This window comes from Otolemur garnettii, unplaced genomic scaffold, assembly GCF_000181295.1.
Source record: "Otolemur garnettii isolate 467f Iridium unplaced genomic scaffold, OtoGar3 scaffold00186, whole genome shotgun sequence".
NCBI classification, from domain to species: domain Eukaryota; kingdom Metazoa; phylum Chordata; class Mammalia; order Primates; family Galagidae; genus Otolemur; species Otolemur garnettii.
Window position 1 is genome coordinate 1,409,345 of NW_003852581.1, and position 20,209 is coordinate 1,429,553.

The following is a 20,209-nucleotide window of genomic DNA, read 5'->3' on the forward strand; positions in this document are numbered from 1 at the left end:
AAAAAAAAAAGACAGTCCAACACATGAACACCATTCAGGTTCAGAGGGAAGCCAAAGGAACTAAGAACAAGTGTTCCTAATGTGGTCAGACTGGCCATTTTAAGAGAGATTGCCCCTGGTAGTACTGCCTGCTGGGGAAACCAACAGCCCCTGTCCAGAATGCAAAGGTGACCACTGAAAGGCAGCCTGTCCCCAGAGGTGAAGGCCTCCTGGTACAGTGACCCCCTCGGCCCCCAAACTGGACAGTGAGTGCCTGGAACAGTTTCTCATGGCTCCAGCTTGTGTCATCACCACTCAAAAGCCCCAATGTGTACCTCATCATGGAGAGCCAGGGGATAGAATTTCTCCTGGACACTAGCGCCTCCTTCCTGTACTCCTCTCTATTCCTGGTCTTCTCTCCCCTAAATCTGTAAGTATACAAAAGGCGTCTGGAAAGCCAGTTACCAAATTCTCCTCTCAGGCTTTAAGCTGAAATTGGGGGGACTGGCTGTTCTCTCAGACCTCCCTAATCATGCCTGAAGGTCCTGTTCTCATTTGAGGGAGGGTTAGTTGGTTTACTAACTAAACCAAGAACAATCATTTATATGAATACAGGACAAGGACCCATATACTATGCCTTCCCTTATTAGAGACAGAAATTAATGAGGGACAGGTGGGAAGAGCAAAATATGCTCAACTGGTCCAAATTAAGTTAAAAAAAATCCCACCATCTATCCCACTCAAAAATAATATCCTACAGTGTAGCACCTGTGGCTCAAAGGAGTAGGGCACAGACCCCATATGCTGGAGGTGGTGGGTTCAAACCCAGCCCTGGCCAAAAACTGCAAAAAAAAAAAAATAAATAAATAAATAACATAAAAAATATATATATATATTATCCTACAAAAGCAGAAGGTAAGACTGGACAGAATCTACAGAGCAGACTGGAGTTATCCTAAGAGTATTAACACCAGAGTTCACTTTTACAACCTGTAGCTTATCTTAGTAAAGAAATTGACACTGTGGCCAAGTGATGGCCACACTGTCTATATGCTGTAGCAGCTGTAGCCCTCTTAACTCCGAAGACAACTAAGCTTATTTTAAGAAAAGACCTATTATTTAACTTGTCATGACCTTGCTGGACTTCTATATTCAAAAGGAAATCTTTAGCTGTCAAACAACCACCTTCTTAAATATTAAGTCTTATTAATGCAATGGCTGGTGCTACAATTATGCACCTGTACCACTTTAAATCCTGCCACTTTACTCTTTGATTCCAATGAGAAAATAGGACATGATTGCCGACCAATTATGGCACAGATCTATGCAGCTAGAGAAGACTTATAAAAAACTCCCTATCTAACCTTGACATGATTTTTGTATACATTTTCACATTTAACACTAAAAGAGCTTTTCTCTCCTGGAGATCTAGTTGTAATCAAAACTCTTCCCTCCAATCCACCTTCCCGGATCCAAAGTCAGGATGATCCTTTTCCTGTAATTGTCTTCTCCTGCAGCTATTAAAGTTATGGAAATAGATTCCTGGATATATTATTCACAAGTAAAATCTTGGAACCAACCACCTTCTACAGAACTGGACTATGGAGAGAATCAGCCATAGTCCACCTGCACTTGTGAGTCTAAAGAAAATTTAGAGTTACTACTTAGAAACCAGCAAAGAAAGTGTTAATGTAGTTTTCTTTTGAAATCTCTAGCTTTGTTATTTCCAACCTGTCATCAATGACTTTGTAATTAACCCCCTCTTTTCACTGTTCCACCCTTACCTTTTATTTATTTGTGTACTTATTTATCTTTTATTGAGACAATCTCACTTTGTCATCCTCAGTAGAGTTATCTGGCATCATAGCTCACAGCAACCTCCAACTCTTGGGCTCAAGCGATTCACTTGCCTCAGCCTCCCTAGTAACTGGGACTACAGGCATTATGTTCCTGGCACTGTGCTAAACCACAACACCTGTCTATGTTTTTTTTTTTTTTTTTCTTTAGCAGGCCTGGAGCATGTGGCTGGTGCCCTAACCACTGAACTACCAGCGCCCAGCCTACCAGTACCTTTTAATGTGCTAATCAGATTTGTATCTTCCAGAGATGACCTCATCAGGACACAAACAGTAAATAGTACCAATCCAATACCTGATTCTATCTTGAACCCCTGGATTGCCCACTGCCTAAGAATCCCTAACTGCCCCCTTCTATCTTTGGCCTGATCCAGCAGAAAGCAGTTAAGATTGAGTCAATGTCTATTTGTCCCTAACAGCAGTTAGAGTATCCAGTCAGAGAATGAGAATTGATACAGGATTCCTCCATTCCAGGCTTTACAGGGAACTCCAGTTTCCTAGTCCTTGGCAATTTCATGAAGGGAATGCCCTGCCATTTTGCCCCAGCTGGAGGGACTGCATTCATTCGTTTATATGCTCATTAACATTTGAAATGTGTCTTCCAACTGCCAAGTCCTAGCCAAATGTAATTCTCAAGATCTTATACCCCTAGACAAGGGACCCACGTGGAGACTTCCCACTTGGGTCTTTTCCTCTTCCAGAAGCTCTGGTGCTTTTTATTCCTTCTGTATTCCTTTCTATCTGATAACTCCTATCTTACCACTAACCTGTGGTCCATGGGTTCATTCTTCCAATTCCCAAGACCAAGGACCTACTGTGGGAAGAAATTCTGGTAACAATAGCTTATAAGTAAGAGTAATCAAAGTGTTTGATTCCTATCAAGCACCTAGTAGCTGTGTGACTTTATTTTAATAACTTACTCTCTTTTAGTCTCCATTTGAAGCTCTTTAGGCTTATTGTGCAAATTAGATAACAAATAGGTAGATAAAGTGCTTAGCACAGTGCCTGGAACATAGTGGATATGCTAAATGACTGTTAAGAGTCAGGGGAAAGATTTTAAGGCAGTGAACTTGTGTAAAGAGATGATTTGTGAAATAGTTGTTTGGGTAATGGGAGAGAGGGAGAGTTGTTTGGGTAATGGGTAATGAGAGAGGATGTTGATTAGGATGAAACAATAATGAAGGCCTAGCTAAGCATGGAAATCATGAGTTTATAAAGCACCATTTCAAACAAACAACTCTGCTTTTCTCCAGTAGTGGTCAGTGGCATGGGTTTAGCAGTAAAGAATGCATCCATTCTTTGAAGAATATATTTATTTAGCATCACACTAAACCAGTCTCTATGCTATGCACCAAGGACACCAGGGTAAATGAAATGGCCCTCATGGAGCCCTCTGCATTCTGAAGATATTGAATGTTGGGTATTGGATGGAGGAGATCGTGGTAAAAAGACACAATAAGTAAGGTAGAGAGAGAGCTAGAGAGCTAGAGTGATCCAGAGTTGGGATTTTGGTAAGTAGCAGGAACAGTTAGATAAAGATGCAAAGAAGTTGCAGGAAATCATAATAGAATGCCATCATGAATATGAAAAAGGCAGGAGAGAGGGAGCTAATATGTGAAGAACAAAGAGATAGAGAAAATACTAAGAAAGAATACATTCCATGCACTAAAAATATTATTGACATGTGAAAATAAACATGATTTTTTTAGTGAAAAGATATACAAAGTAGTATATATAATGCCATTCCATTTATGTGAAACAATATACTAAATGAAGATTTACAAAGTAGAAGAATCTAGTTATCAGAAAGTCTGAATTAGAAAAAAATTATACTGACTTTCCTTTATCTTCTAGATTATTTTAAATTTCTGATGATTTCCCAGTTCTGTGCTACAGCTGAACACATATATATGTTGCACATATCACTCATATATATTATACTCTGTCCTCCATATGTTGAGCACACACAAGTGGAAGATTCAACAGTGGTGTGTTGGCAGTGGAATTGTATATTATATCATTAGCATAATATCTTAAATTGAGCCATAATATACCATGCATTTTTTTGAACTCCATGCCCAACATAATATCTTAAAACAGTTCATAATATACTATGCATTTTTTGAGCTACTTGTTAAAGAGGTTCCATTTGCCATCACAGTAAATTATAATAGAAGTAAATTATAACCAGAATTTTTTTTACTGATTCTAAAGGGCTCTTGTGATCTGTCTGATGAATTTCATAAATATCATTGATTTTTTTTTTTTGAGACAGAGTCTCACTTTGTCACCCTTGGTAGAGTGCCATGGCATCACAGATCATAGCAATCTCTTCAGCTTTAGCGATTTCTTGCCTCAGCCTCCCAAATAGCTGGGACTACAGGTGCCCCCCAAAATGCCTGGCTATTTTGTTGTTTTTGCTGTTGTAGTTGTCATTGCTGTTTAGCAGGCCTGGGCTGGGTTTGAACCCACCAGCCCCAGTGTATGTGGCTGGTGCCCTAACCACTGAGCATAGGCACCAAGCCAGCATCATTAATTCTTATAATGAGACATTTTCAAATTTCAAAATTTCTCATGTAGTTACCCTGTTAACCCATTAAAAGAATAGTTTTGCATATTTTCACCTTCCATTTTCAATGGAATGGAATGGTCTGACTCTCATCAGTAATTTCAAAGTTCAACCATCCAATGAATACCTTTTGCAGCTGTTTGGACTCTTTAGGAGACTCTGACTTATACATGATGACAGTGAAAAGAAGGACTTTAATGATGCTTCCTAGGCAGAAAGGAGTAAGCTCAAAGAGGATGTTTTTAATCTTAATGTAATCCAATTTGTCATTATTTTTCTTTTATAAATTGTGCTCTTGGTGTCAAGTCTAAAAACCTTTCACCCAGCACAAGACCATACCTTTTAATGATTTTTTCATCTTTGGTATTAAAATTTAAAAATAAATTTACATGGTCAAAAAATTTTAAAAAGTCTAAAAATTTTGATGTGAACCTAAAATTTCTCATAAAAACAACATCTTTTTAAAAAACACTAGAATGTTGTAAAATCTTTGACACAGCATTGATGCAAAAAGTATGTTTACACTACCTTCCTCCAATTCTCTGCAAATGTTCTAATAAGCAGTGATACAAATCCACATTCTTACGGCTTAGATCAGCAAGCAACTCTCCAAAATATTTGGGGTCCAATTTATCAGGGAAATCATCCTGAATTATGACCTGAAACAAAAATCAATCACAATTATAAACAATGTAAGTTTTTCTAAATTCATAGGTATTTTGATGGGAAATGAAAAACAGCAAATTAACATATTAATGCAATCACATAAATCAAGCTACTTAAATTTATTTGCATCTTAGATATATATTTTTAAATAAGGGAGTAATTTAAAGGAAAAATCAATATCGAAATAACATTTTTAATTTCATTTCACTCAAGTCTACGTGATCTAATTGAATGCAAAATTTGAATATCTAATAATTCTTAAATTTAAGTACTTAAACAAAACAGTAAAATAAGCAAATAAAATTCTCTGAATTTCTGATTATCACCACATGGGTTACTCCTCTTACTCTTATGAGGAGGGAAGGAAAATGTGGATTTTAATTTTTACTAATTTTTAAGTTAAAATTTAACTGACACACAAGAATTATACATGTTTATGAGTTTCAATGTGGTCTTTCAATACTCGCATACAACAGGGTAACTGGCACATCCATCACTTCAAATAATTGTCATTTCTTCATCTTGGGAACATTCAAAATTCTCTCTTCTAGCTATGTAAAATGTATAGTAAATTTCTATTAATTATAATCTCCCTATAGTGTTATAAAACACTATAAGTTGTTCCAAAAATCACCCTAAAGTCACCATACATAGGGAAAATGGGAAATTGTAGCCAAATGTACTTTCATTTACAAGATATTCATTATAAACTTTTACAAAGAGGTGGTCAACACGTAGAGAATATTTTATAAAACTTTATAATAAATATTTTGTAAATAAAGGTATATTTAGCTGCAATTTCTCATTTTCCCTATGTATGGTGATTCGAAGCGTATTTTGGGACACCCTATAGAACTTATTCCTCCATCTAGCTGTAATTTTTTGTCTTGTAACCAATCTTTCCCTTTCCAGCCTGTATTTATTACTATTCTACTCTCTACTTCTATGAGATCAACAGATTTTGCTGCCACATATGAGTGACACATTTATCTTTCTGTCCCTGGATTATTTTACTTAATGTATTGTCCTCTAAGGCCATCCATGTTAAACCATAAATGACAGGATTTCATTATTTTCAAGGCTGAATATGCTTCTATTTTGTATCTATGCCACATTTTCTTTATGGATTCATTTTTTGATGGATACTTGGGTTGATTTTATGTCTTGGTGATTTTGAATAGTGCTACAATAAATACATATGGGAGTGCAGATAGCTCTTTCACCTACTAGTTTTTAAAATTACACTAACTATAGAAGAATTACTTTCATTTGTACTTACATATTCTCAGTAAAAGCCAGATTGATTTGTTAGTATATCTTATACTTATATATTGAGCAACTCTACTCAATACAATGTGTCTTTATGTATTTCTTGTTAGACTCTCTCCATTTGTTATTTGGAAAGAGTATTTCAGGGACAAGTGTTAGAAAATTTTTAGACCTCAGAGACATTTGAAATCCTAAACACAAATTAACATGAATAGTGTCCTAAACAAGACATATTCTATTGGTTTCACATCATCTTTTAAACTTTTATTTTATTTTATTTTTGAGATAGAGTCTCACTATGTCACCCTGCTCATAGCAACTTCAAACTCTTGGGCTTAAGCAGTTCTCTTGCCTCAGCCTCCCAAGTAGCTGAGACTACAGGCGTCTACCACAATGCCCGGCTATTTTTGTTGTTGTTGTTGTTGTTGTTGCACTTGTCCTTGTTGTTTACCAGGCCCAGGCTGGGTTCAAACCCACCTGACTCAGTGTATGCAGCTGGCATGCTAACCACTGAACTATAGACACTGATCCAGTTTCACATTATTTGACACCAATCTTTTCAATATTTTTAGCCACTTTTCCTCCCTTGAAATACACTACCTAGAGGATAATAACTTAGGCCATACTCCACACTACTTTTTTTTTTTTTTTTTTATTGAATGGTAACTGTGTACATTGATGCACTTTGGGGGTACAGTGTGGTGTTTTCATACATAATCCAAGACACTTCCATCAAACTGGTTAACATAGCCTTCATGTAACTTTCTTAGTTATTATGTCAAAACATTCATATTCTACTCATATAAAGATTCACTTGTACCCTTGCAAGATGAACCACAGAAGTGAACCCTCGAATCCCTCTCCCTCCTCCCCATAACCTTAGGCTGTTATTAGGCTATAGCTTTCATATAAAAAGGTTTAAATTAGTTTCATAATAGGTGTGTGTACATTGGATACTTTTTCTTCCATTCCTGTACTCCACACTACTTTGATATTGCATGTGGGTCCAAGTGCCCTAAAGTCACATTTATTCTTGAGTATATAGATAATAAATTTACTTCAAACTTGACTACTGGTATTTTTTAACTTGCCCTTTAAACACAGATGTTAAAAATCCATATCCTCTGAAGTAAATGGAAAAATTTCTAAGTAAACACAGATAAGCTTTCATAATTACATCTGTGACATGAAAACAGTTTATAAGATACAAGTCAGTGAAAGAAAAAAAAAAGCAGGTTACCAAAAACAGTGTAGTATCATTACATTTTTAAAGGTATGTATAGCCTTGTTTTATTTAAGAGTCTGGATGAATTCACCACAATGTTAGTTACCTTACCGATGTACACTTGGTTGTTGCTTTCCTAGGGAAGTAATGATTATCTCCTAAACAGAGTAAATTCTCTTATATGGAGGCATGAGTAAATAGCTAAACCTATAAAGTCAATCTCATCACACAGTATATTTAAATGTTATAGAATTAACAAGTAATGCTTAAATGCAGTAGAACCTCCATAGCTGATTTCCTCCCTACACTGACCACCTCCTTATATTGACCTACTTTTCATAGATTGGAAAGGCACCCCATGTACATATCAGTATAATAGGCCTAGTTCTTTATGTTGACCACGTTTGTATGTTAAGCAGTTTGTTATAGTCTCTTGGTGGTCAACTTACGAAGATTTTACTGTAAGAGTATGTGTGTGTGTGTGTGTGTGTGTGTGTAGTATTTAGATAGAGATACTGTATGAAAACAGATATATAGATAGAACCATATAGCTATAACTATATGTTCAATGTAAAACCTTTAAATGTTTACATAAACATAGTAGCCCTTTCTATTTTCCCAACCCTTTCTGTGCTCCAGTATAATATATTTCAGTGTGCTGGGCACATACCCTGCTATTCCTGCCCATGAGTCTTCACTCACATTGTTTGCTGCTTAAAATATGCTCCCTGCCTGTGTGTCCAAATCTTATCCATCCTTTGAAAATCATCTCAAGATGTACAACTTGCATGAAAATTGACCCTATGCCAGCCAAAAATTAATTCAATTTGTCTCTTTGTGCTCAATCATCTTGCACTGTTTTCATATTATTTTATGCTTAGCACCCTTTTCCTATCACAAAAAAAAATAAACTTAAGAGTAAAAAGATGAGTCATACCTTTTGGTATATCTCACAGTATTTAGCACAATACTGATTACACACTCTATAACTATTCAGTAAATACTTGTTGAACTGAAGGAAATCATCTTCCTGATTATAACTGATTTCCAATGCCAGCTGACTCTGGAAATAATTTTATTACTACTTTCGCTCTTTTTTTTTTTTTTTTTTTTTGAGACAGAGCCTCAAGCTATCCCCTGGGTAGAGTGCCGTGGCTTCACAGTTCACAGCAATCTCCAACTCCTGGGGTCAAATGAGTCTCTTACCTCAGCCTCCCAAGTAGCTAGGATCACAGGTGCCTGCCACAATGCCCAGCTATTTTTTGGTTGCAGCCATCATTGTTGTTTTGGTGGGCCCGGGCTGGATTTGAACCCACTACCTTAGGCGTATGTGGCTGTTGCCTTAGCCACTTGAGCCACAGGTGCTGAGCCACTACTTTTGCTCTTAAAGCAGCCAATGAAGAATTGTTAAGACAGTCAGCAAGAGTATATATAGGCAGAACTGCCTCAAGAATATCATGGGGATCCTTTATACCTTCCTCCCTACATAAGAGGTAGAGGCCATTCTAATTGCAGCAACTTAACTGAACTACTTATAGTGTTGGAGGCTGGCATTCGAGTTCTATTTAAACCTCTGGATCTTAGCCATCAGTTCTTCAGTGACAGGCCTTTCTGAGAAAATTAGGTCAAAATTAATTACACAAGTCTTTTGTTCAGAATTACATCTCCTTATAAAAATTAACATGTTTGTGAAAATTATTAAACAAGGATCACACCAGCTGTTTTAAGATCTAAAACCAAGATCAGTTTAAAAATGTGGAGAGGAAAAGACTGAGGGAAGTCAGATTCTCATTTATTGTTAAGTCTTTGATAGGACTAGTACTCAATAATGAGGTGAAATTTCCTAAACATAAATTGTTGTTCCATTTAGCAATATTTTCCATTACTAAATCATAACTCTTAGAGCTTCTTATGTTTTTTCCCTTTTATTGATAGCTTTGAAATGTACCTTTCCATCATGCACATTAGGATAGGTCCCCCCAAATACCCTCCCTCCTCCCCCCTCCTCACCTCTCCCCTCTTTCTCTTCTTCCATTCTACTTTCTGGACTATAGTTAGGTTTTACCATTCATATGAATGCATAGGTGATTATATATTTCATAATAGTGTTGAGTGCTATGGATAATTCTTTTTCCATTCTTAAGATACTTTACTAAGAAGAATATGTTCCAGCTCCATCCAGGTAACATAGAAGATATGAAGTCTCCATCTATTTTATGGCTGCATAGTATTCCGTGGTGTACATATGCCATAATTTATTAATCCATTCGTGGGTCAATGGGCATGTGGGCTGTTTCCATGTCTTGGCAATTATGAATTGGGTTGCAATAAATATTATCATGCAAATGTCTTCATTGTAAAATAATTTTTGAACATCTGGGTATATAGTTAGTAGAGGAATTACAGGACCAAACAGTAGGTCTACTGTTAGATCCTTGAGGGTTCTCCAAACTTCTTTCCAAAAAGGTTGTATTAGCAACCTTTTGTACCTTTTGTGATGTGGGCTCAAAGTGCTTTTCATTTGCATTTTTCTGATGATTAATAATGATGAGCATTTTTCTATGTGTTTGTAGCTCATACACCTGTCTTCATCATAGAAGTTTCTGTTCCAGTCTCTTGCCCACATAGAAGTGGGGTTATTTTTTCTTTTCTTATTGATTAGTTTGAGTTCTCTGTGGATTCTAGTTATCAGACATTTGTTGTAGGCATAACCTCCAAAAATCTTCTCTCATTCTGAAGGTTGGCTGTGTGCTTTATTTATTGTGCTCTTGGCTGTGCAGAAGCTTTTCAGTTTGATCGGATCCCAGTAATGTATTTTTGGTGTTGCTTCAATTGCCCAAGGGGGTCTTCCTCATAAAGTATTCTCCCAAGCCAATTTCTTCAAGTGTTTTCCCTGTACTCTCTTCTAGTATTTTTATAGTTTTATGTCTTAAATTTAAATATTTTATTCAATGAGAATCAATTATTGTTAATGGGTGAAAGGTGGGGGTCCAGTTTCAGTCTTCTACAGGTTGCCAGCCAGTTCACCCAGCACCTTTTGTGAAATAGGGAGTCTTTCCCCCACTGAATGTTTTTGATGGGCTTGTCAATGTTCAAATGACAATAAGTAGCTAGGTTTATCTCTTGGTTCTCTATAATGTTCTATAATTCTACCTTTCTGTTTTTGTGCCAGTACCATGTACTTTTGGTACTATAGATTTATAGTATAGCCTGAAGTCTGGTAATATGATACTTCCTGATTTGTTTTTCTTTCTGAGTAATGTATTGGCTATATAAGGTTTTTTTTCTGATTCCGTATAAAATGAAGCACTATTTTTTCAAGCTCATTAAAGTATGACAATTGTGCTTTAATAGGGATTGCATTAAATCTATAGATTGCTTTGTGTAGTATAAACATTTTAACAATGTTGATTCTTCCCAGCCAAGAGCATGGTATATTTTTCCATTTGTTAACATCTTCAGCTATTTATTTTCTCTGAGTTTCATAGGTGTCTTTACAGAGATCTTTCACGTCCTTTGTTAGGTAAATTCCCAGATATTTCATCTTTTTTACACTACTATAAAAGGAATAGAGTCCTTGACTATATTTTCAGCTTGACTATTGTTGTCATAGATAAAAGATACAGATTTGTATCCTGATTGATGCTGCTGATTGATTTGTATCCTGAGATGGTTCTGTATTTCTTGATCACTTCTAAGAGTTTTGTACTTGGGTCCCTGGGATTTTTCCAGGTATAGGATCATATCATCAGTTAAGAATAAGTGTTTGATCTCCTCTGACCCTATTTGTATACCCTTGATTGCCTTCTCTTCCCTGATTGGGATGGCTAAGACTTCCATTTCTATGTTGAATAGCAGTGGAGACAGTGGGCATCCTTGCCTCAATCCTGATCTGAGTGAAAATGTTTTCCATTTTACAGCATTCAATATGATATTGCCTGTGGGTTTGCTGTAGATGGCCTCTTTTGGTTTAAGAAATGTCCCTTCTATGCCAATTTTCTTAAGTGTTTTGATCATGAAAGAATGCTGGATATTATCAAAAGCTTTTTCTGCATCATTGAGACCCTGTAACCCTGGAATAAAACCAACTTGATCATGGTGTATATTTTTTTTGATGTGTTCTTGAATTCCATTTGCTAAGATCTTATTGAATATTTTTGCATCAATATTTATTAATGATATTGGTCTATAATTTTCTTTCTTTGTTGGATCCTTTCCTGGTTGGGGATCAGGGTGATATTTGCTTCATAGAATGTGTTTGAAAGTATTCCTTCTTTTTTTATGCTCTGGAGAAGGTTGTATAGTATAGGTACTAGTTCTGCTTGAAAGGTTTGATAGAATTCAGATGTGAAGCCATCTGATCCTGGACTTTTCTTTAATGGGAGATTTCATATTGTTGGTGCTATTTCAATGATTGATAAAGGTCTATTCAAGATGTATATTTCTTTTTTTTTTTTTTTTTTTTGAGACAGAGCCTCAAGCTGTCCCCCTGGGTAGAGTGCCGTGGCATTACAGCTCACAGCAACCTCCAACTCCTGGGCTCAAGCGAGTCTCTTGCCTCCGCCTCCCAAGTAGCTGGGACCACAGGCACCCGCCACAACGCCTGGCCATTTTTTGGTTGCAGGCCGTCATTGTTGTTTGGCGGGTCTGGGCTGGGGATTCGAACCCGCCACCTTAGGTGTACATGGCTGGCGCCTTAGCCGGTTGAGCTATAGGTGCTGAGCCAAGATGTATATTTCTTTCTGGTTGTGTCTGGGAAGGTCGTGTGCTTCCAGGTATTGGTCTATTTCCTTCAGATTTTCATTTTTCTGGGAAGAGAATTTTTTGTCATAATCATTGAGGATTTTTTTTTTAATTTCTGAGATGTCTATTGTTATTTCTCCTTTATTGTTTCTCACAGACAATATTGGAGATTTTGCTTTTGTATTTCTGGTTAGGTTGGCCAAGTGTTTATCAATTTTATTGACCTTTAACAAAAAAAAAAAAAAACATTTTGGTTCATTGATCTTCTGAATAATTTTTTTTGTTTTCATTTACATTTAATTCTGCCATAATTTTGGTTATTTCTTTTCTTCTGTTGAGTTCAGGGTTAGAATGTTCTTCCTTTTCCAGTTGCTTGAGATGATCCATTAAGTTGTTGGCTTCCTCTCTTTCTGTTTTCTTAATGATGGCTTCCAATGCAACAAACTCACACAAGTGAAAAATTCAATTCAATTCAAGATGAGGGGAGAGGATGAGGAATTGTTATGCTCCTACTTAGTGGGCATAATGTCAGAGTATATGGCACAGCTGCTGGGAGTGGGACACAGCTACAACAGGAACTATACCTAACAAATGCAAAACAAACATTGTAACTAATTCTTCGTACCCTCAAATTAACCTGAAATTACAAAACAAAAAAAGAAAAAAAAGAATTTATAAAGTTTTTTCTTACAGATAATGAGAATTTTGCAACAAATAAGACTTTCCTTTTTCTCCTATTGTTTCAAAGAACCATGTTTTTGATCCAGTATACTACTAACATAGAATATAGTGGCCTGCATTTCTATGTTCTTTTTTTTCTTCTGGTGTTATAGCTCCATTATATTTATATTTTGGCAGATAATTTTCTTTTCTATCCCATTGCATCTTATTTATTCTCATAAACTACTCCAAATCCTTTTTGCAATGATGTTGGAGGTGTAAATACACACACACACAGGGTGCCAAAAAATGGGTACACATTTTATTGCAGAAGTCAAATGTGACTTGAGTATTACAAATTTAATATAGTTTTTTCTGTTCTTAAAAATGTGTATGCATTTGTTTGGCACCCTCAGCATATACACACACACACAAGTATCTAAATTGATGAAGTTATTTTTAAACTAATATATATATTTAAATACATGACATATTGACAACACTTTTTGGTTACATTTTCTACCTCTCCATTTCTCTATTTTTTCTCTATTCTACAATTCTTTGGCATAAAATTTATTCAAGGGATGTGAGTACTTATATTATACAACCTCAGCCAATAAACAAACCTACCACATAATACACTAGCACTTTTAATGTAATTTATCTTATATTCTATCATTTTTCTAAAACATAAGGCCAAAATCTATACCCATCAACCAAAGGTAGAATTTATAAGATCTCACAGTCACAAGTCATTCATTCATTCATTTAGCACACATTTATTGAGAATTACCTAAGCACTGTTTTAAGCTATAAACACAGCACTACTAGAAACAAAAATATATATGACATTGTCTCCTCCAGGACTTTATGGTCTTTTAGAAGATCTAATGTATAAATAACTTTAATGTATTGAATAAACTGACTAATTGATAAGAGATATAAAGAGAGATACATATCAAATGGTAAGAGTTACAAAAAGGAAAACTAATTCTCAACTCTATTACAGAGGTCGTAAGATAGAAGAATCATCAATGACAAGTTATTATATATGGAGTGGCACAGTAGAGGGAAATGTGAAAAATGATGTTCAATTTTAAGCCTAGTGATTTGAACACTGGAAATATCATTAATAGAAATAGGGGATTTAGAGTGAAAATCTGTTGTGGTGTTGTGGTTAGTTGAAGGTGACTGTGAGACCACCAAGTAGAGATGTCAGATAGGCAATTAAAAATGATCTATTGGATCTGAGGAGGAAAGATTTGAAAATTGTCCATGTAGAAGTAGTAATATAAGTTAAGATTTTACATCATATACTCAAGGAAAAAGGAGTATATTAAAAAAAGAAGGTGACCAAAGATGGGTCCTGAGGGAAGGAATTTTGGTAAAGGAAGAAAGAACCTTAGAAGACTTAGAAGGAGCAATACAGTTTAATTGGAAACTGTAGAAGGACTATCAAGAAGAAATGGATGAATGTTACCAAATGCAATAGAACTGAAATAAGATGAAGCTTTAAAAAGGAAGTGGCATCTGGCAACTTGGAAGTCAAGAAGAGCAATTTCAGGAACATACTCAATTTACAATCTGTTTTACCAAATGTTAAAGAATGTGAGTGTAGTGAGGAAATGGCATCAGTGAACATGAATTCCTCCTATGAAAATTTTGCAGGTGAAGGAACAGAAAAGATGAGATCATAAGTAAATAGAATGATAGGGTTGTGAAAGGAATCACCTTGAGAACAAAAGTCAAATTAAGAGTCTTAATTCTTGAAGATCAAAAGAATGAGAAGTTTGCTGACAGTATAGAAGAATTTTTCAGTGAAATAGGGCATTAAAGGAGTTTACGCAGTGAACTCAGATTGTTATCTCGGGGCAAGCAGCATTAGGATAAACAGGTAGTTTGGACATGCAAATTATTGGGCCCCAGCAATCTCTACTTAGATAAAATAGGCTTTCCAAATGATTCTGATGCACACTAAAGTTTGAAACCCACTGACTGTTTTCATTAGAGGGCAAGGCCATTTGCAAAGAAGGAGTGGAGTGCAGAGTATTAGCACAATGGAAAAGATGAAGAATAGATTTTTTTAAAAAAACAGTCTCACTTTGTCAACCTCCATAGAGTGCCATGGTGTCACAACTCACAGCAACCTCAAGCTCTTGGGCTCAAGTAATTTTCTTGCCTCAGCCTCCTGAGTAGCTGGGACTACAGGAACCCACCACAATGCCCAGCTATTTTTACAGATGAGGTCATTCTCTGGCTCAAGCCAGTTTTGAATTTATGAGCTCAGGCAATCCACCCACCTCAGCCTCCCAGAGTTCTAGGATTACAGGGATAAGCCACCTCGTCCAACCTAAGGAATACATATAAAGTGAATATAAAATGAAGTACTAATTTTTCCAGATCTTTAGAGTATGACAGAGGTGCTTTAATGGGGATTACATCAAATCTGTAGATTGCTTTGGGTAGTACGAACATTTTAACAATGTTTATTCATCCCAGCCGTGAGCATGGTATATTTTTCCATTTGTTAACATCTTCAGCTATTTCTTTTCTCAGAGGTTCATAGTTTCCTTTATAGACATCCTTCACATCCTTTGTTAGGTAAATTCCCAGATATTTCATCTTCCTTGGCACTACTGTAAAAGGAATAGAGTCCTTGACTATTTTTTCGACTGCACTATTGTTGGTATATATAAAGGGTACTGATTTATGAGTATTAATTTGTATCCTGAGACACTGTTGTATTCCTTGATCACTTCTAAGAGTTTTGGGTTAAGTCCCTGGTGACTTGTGGAAGACTAAAACTGGATCTACAACTTTCACCTCTAACAAAAATTGACTTTAACTGGATAAAAGACTTAAACTTAAGACATGAAACTATAAAGATTCTTTGAGAGAGTGCAGGGGAAATACTTGAAGAAATTGGCTTGGGAGAATATTTCATGAGGAGGACCCCTGGGCAATTGAAACAATACCAAAATACATTACTGGGATTTGATCAAACTAAAAAGCTTCTACACTGCCAAGAACACAGCAAGTAAAGAAAATAGACAGCCCTCAGAATGGGAAAGGATATTTGCAGGTTATGTTTCTGGCAGATGTCTGATAACCAGATGCCATAGAGAATTCAAACTTATTAGTAAGAAAAGAACAAGTGATCCCATTTCATTGTGGGCTAGAGACTTGAACAGAAGCTTCTCTGAAGAAGACAGGTGCATGGCCTACAGAGACATGGAAAAATGCTCATTATCTTTAATCATCAGAGAAATGCAAATCAAAACCACTTTGAGATATCTAACTCCAGTAAGAGTAGACCACACCGCAAAATCCCAGAACTACAGATTTTGGCATGGATGTGGAGAAAGGGAACACTTTTGCACTGCTGGTGAGAATGCAAGTTAATACATTCTTTTTGGAAAGAAGTTTGGAGAACACTCAGGGACCTAAAAGTAGACGTACCATTTGATCCTGCAATTCCTCTAGTAGGTATATATCCAAAAGACCAAAAGTCACTCTGCAACAAAGATATTTGCACTAGATTGTTCATTGCAACTCAATTCATAATTGCCAGTTCATGGAAGAAGTCCAAGTGCCCATACACCCATGAACGGATTAATAAATTGTAATATATCATGGAATACTATGAAGCCTTAAAAAAGATGGAGACTTTACTTTGTTTATGTTTACGTGGATGTAGCTGGAACATATTCTTCTTAGTAAAGTATCTCAAGAACAAAATAAAAAGTATTCAATGTACTCAGTACTTTTATGAAACCAATTTATAATTACTCACACTTTCTTATGAAATATAGATCACAACTGTAGCCCAGGATGAAGGAGATAAGTGGAGGGGGATGGGAGAGGAGGGGGATATTTGATAGAGGGAGGATAAACGGGGGAACTACACCTATGGAGCATATTGCAAGAGTACAAGTCAAATCTATCAAGAATAGAACATAAATGTTTTACCACAATAATTAAGTAAATGAGGTGAACACTATCTTGATTAGTTTTATGTAAGCTCTCCAAATTGTATAAAAAATCAACACATTGTACCCCATAAATGCATAAATCTATTCATGATCTATGTGTATATGACTTAATGAAAGGAAAAAAATAAAAATAAAGAAAAGAAAGTTATTTCACTTTGATAAGGAATCAGATGATTGATCTTACCTGGTCATAAACTTGGCTCAATCCACCATGGCACAATTCATTTCCAGTGTTTGTAGAAGTTGAATCACTTCCTGTGATGGTTTGACTTTGTTGGCTAGTATAGGATGGTTGACAGTGTGGAGAGTGGATAATCTGGGGTTGTTGAACAATGTGATGATGGGATTGAACCTGAGGATGGCATTCCATAGACACATACACATGAAAAAAAAAGCACTGATAATAAAATCTACTAATCATGAAAAGAACAAAGTATTTTTTAAATTAGTGATATATTATTTTTCAAATTATTCCATTGAGAACATTTTTATTAAATTCTATTTTTGTTTGATGAGGTAGCTGTGACCCTTCAAATACTTACCTAGATTGGCCAAGGAATTGCATGTTCTGATTAAATTAATATTCCAGTGATACAAGATGGCCATAAAGTTCATATACAATTTAAATTTCAATTTAAATTAAAAATTGCAATGAACTTTCTGTACATCCTGTATTTAACACTAAAACTATAATTAATATTAATATTAATTAATCTTTTGATGATTCAACAGGCACTTCAATATATAATTACATAATAATACTATAATAGTAAAGATGAAGATAAAGATGCAATTAGAAAATAATATGATGCAATGATTTCCAACATCAGGAAGTATATCAGAGTAAAAGTGGAGATGCAAAGTTCTTATGCTTATGAAACATGAACATGAAATTTTTAAAAAAGATTAAAAACCAGTGAGTGAAGCTTTAAATCCAGAAAACATGGAATCTAACTCTGATTTCACCATTTACTTTACTATCTTGGGAAACTATATATGCACCTTTTAAGAGTCTCAGTTTCCTCATTTATAAAAGTGGAGATAGTATGTATGCCATTGGGATGTTATGAGAAGTAAATGAACTAATGTCAATAAAGTGCCTAGTACAAAATAGGTGAGTAATAAACCTTATTATTATTATTATTATTATATCATCATCATTGTCATCACCATCATCAACTTTATCATCATTTACCCATGAATTTTGCAGGTAGTGAGAAACTCCTGAAGTCCAGAAAAGTAAGATGATTTATTTATAATTACACAGATTATTAATGACAATTTGGGGACTGAAACTCAAGCTAAGGACTTCTTTCAGGATATGTATTAGGTTGAATTTGCACTGACCTCAAGATATTCTGGAATTTGTAATTTTTAAACTCAGTCTCTTGTTTATTTGCCATGGCTTTTTTTTCCTGATGAGTATGCAGAACAGATTTCTAAGAAAAGATACCTGATTATTTTAGTTTTGGGGATTTCAGGTGTAATTGAATTGGCTTTTTTATTTTGTTATTAGTCTACTGTGATAAGAAGAATCTGGAAGACTTTCTTTTCTTTCTTTTTTTCTCTTTTTCTTTTCTTTTTTTTTTTTTTTGAGACAGATTCTTAAACTGTCACTCATCACCCTGGGTAGAGTGCTGTGGTGTTATAGCTCACACCAACCTCCAACCCTTAAGTTCAAGTGGTCATCTTTCCTCAGTTTTTCTATTTTTAGTAAAGATGGGGTCTCACAACTTGCTTTTGCTTAGGCTGGTCTCGAATTCATGAGCTCAAGTAATCCACCCACCTCAGCCTCCCAGAGTTCTAGGATTATAGGCATGAGTCACCACACCTGGCCTTGGAAGACTGTTTTCAAAGGAAAATATTCTATTTTGAACTATAATGCTACATGAATGCAGATACAATTAACTTTGAAAGTGTAAACTCCATGCTATATTTTCTTTTGATTTTGGAAACTTAGCATATATTAATACAGTGAAACACTTTACATTTTAATGTTTTTGCTGTATAATAAATATAATTTTTAAGCTATGTTAAATGGAAAAAACAAAGCATGGAAGAATAAAAATAGTATACTTTTTCTGGTGTAATGTTTTAAAAATGCATATAATGCAAAGAAGTTCAGAAAGGAAACCCTAATATATTTCATCAGTTTCATTTGCACATGAAAAAATAATTATCATCAAAACTGATTTGATACTATTTAACCACTTATTATAGTTGAATTATTCCCCTCTCAAATATATGTCAAATTCCTAACCCCAGTAACTCAAAATGTTACCTTATTTGGAAATTGGTAGAGGTAATGAACTTAAAACGAAGTCATATTGTATAATACTTGTATAAATATAAAATATTGTATAAAATAATACAATATGACTGATGTCTTTATAACAAGGGAAATTTGGACATAAAGATAGACAAGCACAGAGGTGATGGGGAAACATGCAAGGAAGATGCCATATGAAGATGGAAGATTGAAGTGATACATCTACAAGCCAAGAAATGTCTGAGGGTACCAGAAACTAGGAGACAGGCATGTCTGAAGCCCTGGTGGTTTCAGAGTTCACATGGCACTGCCCACACAGTGATTTCAGTCTTCTGGACTCCAGAACTGTGAAATAATACATTTCTATTATTTTAAGCCACACTGTTTGTGGTACCTTGTTACAGAAGCTCAAAGAAACTAATGTACCCCCCAGTTCAAAAATATCCAAGAGGCTGGGCGCAGTGGCTCACAGCTGTAATCCCAGCACTCTTGAGTGCTGAGGTGGGTGGATTGTCTGAGCTCATAGGCTGGAGACCAGACTGAGCCAGAGTGAGACCTTGTCTCTAAAAAGAGCCAGGTGTTGTGCTAGGCACCTGTAGTTCCAGCTGATTGGGAGGCTGAGACAAGAGAATCACTTGAGCCCAAAAGTTTGGGTTGCTGAGAGCTATAACACCATAGCAGTCTACCAGGGATGACAAAGTGAGACTCTGTCTCAAAATAAATAAATAAATAAAAGAATATCCAAGAGACAAGTCCAAGGTTTTGTCTGGGCTGGACATGCTTAAATCCCCTGAGCACAGCAGTTAAGAAACTGCTGCTCATCACAGTAACAATTCTGTATAAAGGACTTGGGGTTCTAGATATCATAGAATTACCATGGCCCTAATACTGCTTTTTACTACTTTACACTCTGTACTTGGTCTTTCAATTTGAGTCTAATGGAATTTTTTTTTTTTTTTTTTTTTTTTTGGAGACGGAGCC

The 20,209-nt window shown here is 35.6% G+C and overlaps 1 protein-coding gene across 1 annotated transcript in view; it reads right to left on the reverse strand.

Annotated features, from left to right (window-relative positions):
- Window positions 1–20,209, reverse strand: part of POF1B (POF1B, actin binding protein) — a 117,843-nt gene that overhangs the window by 47,981 nt on the left and 49,653 nt on the right. The window contains exons 5-6 of the mRNA XM_012812067.1: window positions 17,144–17,327; window positions 4,933–5,063 (exon numbers count right to left, since the gene is read on the reverse strand). Of these exons, the coding sequence (XP_012667521.1) occupies window positions 4,933–5,063; window positions 17,144–17,327 (315 nt within the window). The remainder of the gene's footprint in view (window positions 1–4,932; window positions 5,064–17,143; window positions 17,328–20,209) is intronic.